Raw genomic sequence first — 9219 nt, forward strand, 5'->3', positions numbered from 1 at the left:
ATTTCAAAAATATTATTTACTATTTACTAAGTATTTATGTGCGTATGTATATATGTATGTAACGAGACAATATCGAAGATGAAAAATGTAATTTCTATATATGACCTTCGTTTAGCTAATATCGTTGCATGTCAAACTCCTTTTTACCGCTTTCATGATATATAACTTCCTTTTGTATTTATTAAATGTATGACGTTTCGACAGAATCATGTCTATGTTTGGTAGACTTGAAAGGTCTCAAAATGTACTATAAGATGATGCAACTAGTCGTCAATTCTTCTTACTCGGAGTTATATGCTATCTAAGCCGTTGTGCATTTCAAAAATCTCTGTACTCCCGTTTTCTAAAAACCCTATTCTCAAACAGGGCTAGAGGCTTGAATATACGTCGTTCGGCCGTAGGCAACGCGATTTTGAGTTGGTTGACTTACTCGGTACTGGAAGTGAGTGTCGCACAATCACTTATAAACGTTTTGAGGGAGTACGATTGTGATACCATGTACCATAATCAGGGTAGAAAGCTTCCTTTAATCATTTTCTACATATTTAGTACGTAAAAATCAATAAAAATTTCAAATAATAATTATATATAAATATTAAAAGGGAGATAGATGGAGGGAGGAGAAGGGGTGATGGGAAATGGAGAAAGCGGAATGAGGAAGTGACACGTAAGTGAAAGTGATGGGACATAGGTAACAGTGAGTGTAGGTTAGCATAGATAGAGCCTAAAATGGGAATAGCCAAAGGGCAAGTAAGCAACAAACATGGCATAGGGGAAATTGATTGGAAAAAATAACATAAACAGTAGAACTCAATCACATGACCCTTCATGTGTTTGAAGAAACCAAATAAAGAAAAATGCATTGCCCTTCCTTTGTGGGTCACTTTGTTGGGTAGGACATCATACAAAAAAGTTCGTGATGTTCTAAAACTTATCGGGTCCTACCTCATCCCGTCACGAGCGAACCAGCCCTACTAGTACCCAATAATTAAAATCCATATCCTGTTATTTCTGTAAATTCTCAATTCGAACATAGCTCAGTTGATAAATATGCTTATCACAAACCATTTGGACTGTTATCTTCTTAAGAATCCATACATCTCTTATCAAGCTACAAAAAGTTATAGCTCTCGAGCATAAATAAATAAAATAGAGCACCTAATAAGTGCNTTTTTTTTTTTTCGTTTTTTTTTTTTTTTTTTTTTGAAGACGTGGATAAAGACAATCAATAGAAAAATTTCAATCCTCTCGATCTCTCCCGAAACCGAAAGGAAGAACGTGAAAAAAAGCCCATGAAAGTCTTCACTTGTGTCATCAGTGTGAAATAGCCCAATGACTAATATGCCCTTACGTATGCCGCATGCAAAGGTAGAATTAATATAAAATACCAAAATAATAAGTTAAGATTATATTTAAGAAAGAAATACTCATTATCATTTAAAAGTGATGAAGTTAAATGATGACGTGATGGCGTTAAATGAGAAAGTTATGATGTTAAATAATGACGTGACGACGTTAAATGATGATGTGATGATGTTATATGTTATAATATGATGATGTGATGACGTTATATGATGACATGATGATGTTATATGATGACGTGATGACGTTTAATGATGATGTGATGATGTTATATGATGATATGATAACGTTAAATAATCATATGATGATGTTATATCATGATATGATGACATTAAATGATGATGCAATGATGTTATATGATGATGATGAATGATAACAAGATGATGTGAAACATATGATGATGAAATGACTTAGTATGATGAAGTTCCATATATAAGATGACGTGCATGTATTAAATGTTACAATGCACTATGACGACGAGTTTTCAAAGACAAACCCTATTTAATGTCAATGATGACGAATGTATGAAACTCAATGCGTGCATGTTAGAGTAATGTGTGATCGATATATAGGATTATGTTATAAAGATGATTTAATGATGAAAACTATAAAAACCTCATGCATTTTATGTGTTTATATACATCGAGGTACTTCCCCATTTATGATCATGTCTGATAATGACGCTTGAAGTCTGTTAACCTTTAAACGTCGCTAAGGACAGCTAGCTAAACTATGATGGGTCTAGAGGGGTGCGAACCGTCTAAAGACCCACACTCGCACATATAGGTCGTGTAAGGAAATACTACACACCCAATTTTGTCCGGACTAAAAGTCACCCATATGATGGCTTACGTCGAGATCATAAGTTACAGTTTAAGATCGTTACAAGCACATTATGAACAATTATTTTAAAAGATACAACAGCCTCAAAACTACGCTTAAATCAACTATCGTATAGCCATCGCTTCCAAAGGAAATGCTCGAGTTTGCAGCAACATAGAAAGAGATAGAGATCGAACTGTTCGGGTTTTAAATCTGTTTGCCAAACAAGTCAGTGGGTAAAGGAAGATTTTCACATTTCTAACGTCGTTGTTGTCGTCGTCGTCATCCTAATAAACCGAAAAAGAAACGAAAAAGTAAAAAAGCCAATCTGAATCTCTATTCAACTTCACATAACTGTGGGCAAAGATATAAGCATGTTATTGGCAGTAGATTTGAAGGATGAACTTGAGGGGGCTGAGCATAAATTCTTCGATTTGTTTTCCCTAGGATACGGATAAATCGCTGCCAATTCCCGAACCCGACATAGAACGGACTCTGGTACTTGCTGCGACGTTTGCTTCCGACCAACAACGACCTGCTATTCAGATAGAACCGACCGTTAACTATAAACACAACCCTTCACAGAATCAAACCATGAAAATAATCCAAATCCAACCTTTCTTCTGTTTTGTAACTGTGTGTCACTTGCCTTCAATAGATTTCTCCATTTGTCCTGAAATTGGTGAAGAAATAAGAAACCAGCAGTTCCAGAGCTCAATCTAAAATCGATTTGTTTTACCTTCAGATCCACAGATGTTCGATGCGAAGACGACGAAAACTGTAGCCTCTTTATTTCTGTCCATCGTCCGACTCCGTACTCCGAAACCCCTTCTATCAACTTCATAACCTCGGAAAGAGTCCACGAGATATGATGCTTACGGCGACTGTTGCCTTTTTGAGCGTTGTAAACTTTCGTGGCACATTCGTCTTCAGTGTTCTCGTCTTCGGACTCAGCCGAGAAAGACTCCACGTCGTTTTTATCTTTTATGCATAATATTCTATTCTCCTTGATCTCCTCGGGTTCCTGATTAGGACGGACGACAGTGAGTTAAATTGATCGTTATAGGTAAAAATGAATTTATCGAACGGTACGGTTCTTACCCAACATATTATCTTTTTGGCCGAGTGACTTTCTTCGATTGGAAGACCGAACGGAACCTGAATACAACCTCCATTGAATGATTTGTCTTTATAAACGACTGGCGCTGCTTTAAGTTTCTTCTGCCATTGCTGCTTGTGAGACTCGGAATGTCGAGACTTATCCTTGGAAGCTCTAGGAGCACTTTTCTTGCTATTAGATCTTGATTTTTGTTCGACCGACTCTTCACTGTATCTCCTGGGAGGCTTTCGTAATCTCTTTTCGGTAACAAGTGTATCGCCTCGACTACCTTCGTTAAAGAGAACGATTCTAGATTCATTGTGTTCTGAATTTGTTTTCGACGAGCTGCAACTTGAAAGTCTCTTCCTCTTTACAGGCCTGTTGTCTGACATATTCTCGTCATCCAAGCATGCAGTAGCACTACCCGAACAGCCCGAGGACCCGGTGCTAGATGAGATCATAAGTTTGCCTTCCTTCTGATCAAACGCCACATTATGCCCTGCAATCGTCAAACTACTTTTAAGCCGAATGTTACTTAATGAACTCCATTTATATACAGGTTCTGGCAACAGACCTCCAGTAAAAGACAAGTCAACGCCAATGTCCGTCGTACAAAAGCCTTGCGAGTAGCTACCGAAATCCACATTGCCTAGAAAAGAAGCATTGGATGAACCAGGAGCCAGATTGAAGATATCATCTGTGGTTCGACTGTTCGCTGAACAATGGAAACAGGAGACAGAGTCTGATCAAAATACTATATACAATTCGAAAGCAAATCAGTAGCAAACCACGTTACGGACGGTCTCACCGGTTCCTAGAAGTTTGTTACTCCCAGAACACACATCATCAGCTCCGTGCAGTTTTCCATCATGATCCTAGAAGTACGATATTATTTTCAACGATATTAAGAAGCCTACAAAGCTATAGCTATTCAAGACCGTATTCCTTAACTAAGATATCCTAACAGTATGACGAACCTAGCTTCATAGTATTCCTTAACTAAGTATAATACATAAGCACCGAGTTACGCATGCCGACTCCTAATTAGTGCTCGTAGAGAAAACTCTTAGAAAAAAAATGCATAGAAGAGATGACCCAGATTTTCAAACTACAGCAGAACACCTAATCATGTAAAACCAGAAAAATTACAAATTATCGAACGTCAAGAATACGCAGCACAATATGCATTTAACGGGGAAAAGAACTTAAATTAAGGTTATTACTACAGTGAACGTGGGTGTCAGCAGCAAGGCAATACGTTTTCCATTACACAATGACACTTGGATTAAGGATACCTCTAAACTATATTGTCCTTTCCCTAGGCTTCTCCTCAAGATTTTTAAAATGCGTCTGCTAGGGAGCGGTTTCCACACCCTTATAAAGGATGCTTCGTTCTCCTCCCCAACCGATGTGGGATCTCACAATCCACCCCCTTTCGGGGCCCAACGTCTTTGCTAGCACACCGCCTCATGTCCACCCCCCTCCCTTCCAGGCTCAACCTCCTTGTTGGCACATCACCTAATGTCTAGCTCTAATACCATTTGTAACAGCCCAATCCCACCGCTAGCAAATATTGTCCTCTTTGGGTTTTCCCTTTCGGGCTTAGATTTTTAAAACGCGTTTGCTAGGGGGAGGTTTCAACATGCTTATAAAGAATGCTTCGTTCTCCTCCCCAACCGTGGTGGGATCTCACAAAAATGAAGAAACAACCGTGCTAAAATACATAACAGTAAGATTGTACCTCTTGCTTGGTTCTCTCTCCTTCTAAAGTAAGGCTAGAATGCAATGATTCTGCAACAGAGATTTTAAATTCATTAAAAGAAAGTAAATGAAGAACAGTGCGTGGGTAATAGTAATTTATGGTTTGTTCTAAAACAATGGTAGATGGTGGGGACATTGGATATCCACACGATCCTACAATGTCGAGTCGAAGGCAATCATAATATTCTAATCATCTAATTCCTATGTCGATGGCTACCATGGGGTTAAACCAATCAACCCGGAAGGCTAAAAGTAAAAAATTGTGAACGATAGACAAAAGAATCCAAATTTCCCGATTAAAACAAACATGATTATACCAATTTGAATGAATAGCATGTTGACATCACTACCAAATGATAAACACATAAACAATGAAAATGTCAGTAAGTATTCCAAGTGAATCCAGATTTGAAGATCATTGAAAAAAACATAAAATCAAGAGAAGCTTCAACACCCATCAATCCGATGTGTTGGTTGGAATGAAAATCATGGGCGATATAATATTTGAAGATCATTTACAGTCAAATGAATCAACATACAGCTCGAACTGCAATAAGAAGATAGGTACTAATTAATCAATGAGATAATTACCACTATCGATCTTTATGTGATCAAAATCAACAGCGAACGAAAAATGTTCAATGCCTAAGCACTTGTGAGAGTGGAACGTGTTGAAATCTAGAACACTGCCAGAAAAGCATTTGTTAATTTCAGGTTCCAAGAAATGTTCCACCCCTAAGACATCATCTTCAGGAACAGGGAAAATAGATAAATCCGAGTCAACCTAGATGGAAAAAAAAAGGTTGTCAACAGAATAACAGGAACCGAAAGCATCAAATTCCCGTCAAAACAATAAAACTGTCCCACCAAAAACGATAGTGTTCAAATGTAACAGCATATCCAATCATGATCACTTCGTCACTTAAAAAAAATGTATTTCATCATGCATCTCCCTTTCTTCAACATAATTACAAGCATAGAGCGAAAAGAAAACGCTAAATCCAAGTAATGATTCAAGAGTTTAACTTAAACTACATTGGTGCAACTTGGCAGAACATCATTCTAAACATGTTGCTTCCTTCAACAATGACCCCACTAGTTCATACTCCACCGACCCGACACAACATTCTAAACATACTACCAAGAAAAGTTCATAATTCAAATACTCCACCGACCCGACACAACATCAAACTCCACCGAGTTTCATAGCTTTACTTGCAAGTTAGAACTATCAATACAATTATGAACTAAAGAACTTTCTTCTGAATTGTAAATCATGCATACATCAGGAAACTCATAAGTAAACATTTTGGTAGCCTGATTGGAAGTCATCATAGTTTCCTTGGATGCCGCACTCATTGTGTAGTGAATACAAGCCTTTCCTTCAAGCCAATGCTACGCCTGTAGATAAAGGACAAAATCCATGTTTCAAACTCGCAATGTAACTCAATTGAGAACCAATTAGCACAAAACCCCACAGAATGAGCATATGCAACAATCAAAGCAAGACACAAAGCCAATCAAGAAATTCCATGCAGCATTAGCTCAAACCAGCACTGACCCACCAGACCAAATAAGCAACCACAACGATTGCATCAAGAGTTCAGTAATGAAGATAAACACCCAACAAAGAATAGATGCAAAAAACAAAAGAAAACGTACAGAAAACAAGCACGAAGAACAAAAAATCAAAGAAACGTACAAACCCCAGAAAAGGGGAAAAGAAAAAATCAAGGAAAGCTCAATTTCTGAAACACACCGAACTTGAAATCCACATACAGAGGGAAAAGGGTAAAAAAAAATTCACAGAATCAAGGAAGAAATTCATTACATTGCAATGCCTGGGAGAGAAAATAGGAAAGACCCAAAAGGGAAAGTGGAAGGACAAGCGAGAGGAAAGGGAAAGGGCGATGAACGGTGAAGAAGAAGAGGGAAAAACGAGTGAGGAGCTGAGGAAGTGAACAGGGCGGTGAACTTTTAGGTGTCGGATTTGAAATAGGTTTGAAAAAAGTTGGATTGAAATGAAAAGAGTGGAGTCCGGAAGCGACAAATCATCGTCATTTTGCCGCCTTGACGATTACGGTCATTCACGAGTCATTTTGACTCGTAAAGCGTGAAGCTTCAGGTTTCTCACGCGCCTTATTCCACGCGCGCGGCACCGATTCTAAAAAATCTATTATTATTATTTTATTTTTTTTAATTCTTCTCTGCACAAAGAAAATATATGATTTAAAGTAATTTCATATGTTAAAGAACCTTCCATTTATAAAATATTATTAGTTAAAAACAACCATAGTTTGTTTAAAATAATGTTATTAGAACAAAAAACACAAAAAAACAAACAAGCTTCCTAACTTGATGTTCATGTCTAATTATATAGACACATGCACATTAAAAGAAGTAGGTATTTCTCAATCAAAATCATTAATCTGGATTAGAATTCCCTTTGCCACTTTTGAGTTAGGTAGGATTACCAAATTGATGGTTTTCATCCTTTCTGTGCCTCGGTGTCAAAGGATGTTCAAGTGTTTCGCTTCGGTCTTTGTCATGAGTAGCTCCAAAATCAATAATAGTGTTCTTGGTTGCTCTGTGGTTAACTCAAGCCTCAACATACATAAGTCCTCGTTTCATTGACTGTTCTATCTCTTTGACTCTCTTATGGAGAGGAGATAAGTACTTTAGGGCCCATGAGAGGGTTTTCAATGCTCTCGATTAGCGATACTTCTATCTCCATTGCTCAATTTCTAAATTTGTTCCAAGTTTGGCTTGGAAGACATAGAATGTCGTCTTGGGCATTCAAATTCTCGGTAGGCCTCTTTGCATAGGAAGCAGGGTGATAGTCCTTATCTTTGGTTGTTCTGGTTGTGAAGTTTGTACCCTAGAGTTCTATCTCACCGTTTGAAGGATTCATCATCCCCTCCTCGAGGTTCAAGTTTGTCAACTCACCCTTCTTTGGGGGAGTTGGGTCAGCAATTTCTATAACCTCCACCTGTAGAAGCTTGATTTCACCTTACATATGAAAGCACACCCCTAATTGTGGCTACTTTCATTGTGAGGTCTCCACCATGGAGTTCTACCTCTCTATTAGAAGGATTCATCATCCCCTCCTCTAGCTTTGAGTCTATCACCTCTCTCACCGTTAGGGGAGCTAAGTTGATAATTTATATTATCCCTACTTGCAGAAGCCTGATTCTACTTTATGTCTTGGAGTTGATCATTACTAAGGTCAAACAGTTGTTCCGTTGTAGTGTAGGCCCTTAAAAGGTCTTGAATTCTTTGTTCATAGACTTTGGTCTCATCTTCCGCCCTTAAACAAACCTAAAAACCTTATCTTTCTTGAACATATTATGAATATCCAACATAAACCTAAAAAACTGCTTAACATAGTCTTAGATATACCTAGTATGCCTCAACTCCTTTAACTTCCTTCTCACTATTATCTCAACATTCCCTAAGAAGAACTATGAGCGAATTCTTGTTTTAAGCTCTCCCAAGTGTCCACAGTACATCAACCATCTTGAATGCCTATTTACCTAGATCTCCACCACAACTTTGCCTCATTGACTAGATATATTGATGCCAATGTGATTTTCACTTCTTTTACCACAGTATTTGTGCCTCGAAAGTACTGTTCAAGGTCAAATATAGTTCTTTAGAGCCTTGGCATCTTGAACTCCACAAAAGGGCTTAGGCTTTGAGATCTTTACTTTGTTATATTAAATTGCACCCCCCAACCAAGGTTTGGTTCCTCACCGATCTCATGATGAGGTTTAGTCTAATGTTCAGCTTCATCACTTCAACCTTGACCACTCTAAGGGCAGCTCTTAAGTCCTTAGACATTTCTGGGACCATTTGAACAATCGTCTATTGGTCATTGTCTAGGCCTCAATACATTCTTCTATTCAGGCAACAAAGTGTTGGGATATGGAGCCTGATGCCTAGATCTGGTAGAGATATATTTGGAAGATATTTCGTAAAGATCTGATAGAGATATATATGGTATATATTTGGTAAAGATTTGATAGAGATATATTTGTTAGATTATACGTAGGTTTAAATTTTTGGGAGCTATATTTAGTAAATTGAAACCATATATATACCCTACTCTCAAAATGTACTTCCTTTCTTCTTTGTATTCTCCCTTGTTGTACATACTTAAAGTCATGAATAAAACC

At 37.8% G+C, this 9219-nt stretch overlaps 1 protein-coding gene across 3 annotated transcripts; it reads right to left on the reverse strand.

Moving 5' to 3' along the window:
* Window positions 1-2295: 2295 nt before the first annotated feature.
* Window positions 2296-7018, reverse strand: LOC111783147. Of its 3 annotated transcripts, none has more exons than XM_023664048.1 (10): window positions 6876-7018; window positions 6329-6445; window positions 5636-5730; window positions 5025-5074; window positions 4092-4158; window positions 3858-3998; window positions 3286-3782; window positions 2924-3208; window positions 2801-2857; window positions 2296-2722 (listed from the first exon to the last, which is right to left on the reverse strand). In XM_023664048.1, the coding sequence occupies exons 2-10, from the start codon at window positions 6340-6342 to the stop codon at window positions 2531-2533; spliced, it is 1398 nt and encodes a 465-aa protein (XP_023519816.1). In that variant the 5' UTR covers window positions 6343-6445; window positions 6876-7018; the 3' UTR covers window positions 2296-2530. The 3 variants fall into 3 exon arrangements, with proteins under 3 accessions (XP_023519816.1, XP_023519814.1, XP_023519815.1); XM_023664046.1 differs by having other exon boundaries at window positions 5636-5828; XM_023664047.1 differs by having other exon boundaries at window positions 2296-2719; window positions 5636-5828; window positions 6876-7015.
* Between the last annotated feature and the right edge of the window lie 2201 nt (window positions 7019-9219).

The sequence above is a fragment of the Cucurbita pepo genome, chromosome LG20, assembly GCF_002806865.2.
Source record: "Cucurbita pepo subsp. pepo cultivar mu-cu-16 chromosome LG20, ASM280686v2, whole genome shotgun sequence".
Lineage (NCBI taxonomy): Eukaryota > Viridiplantae > Streptophyta > Magnoliopsida > Cucurbitales > Cucurbitaceae > Cucurbita > Cucurbita pepo.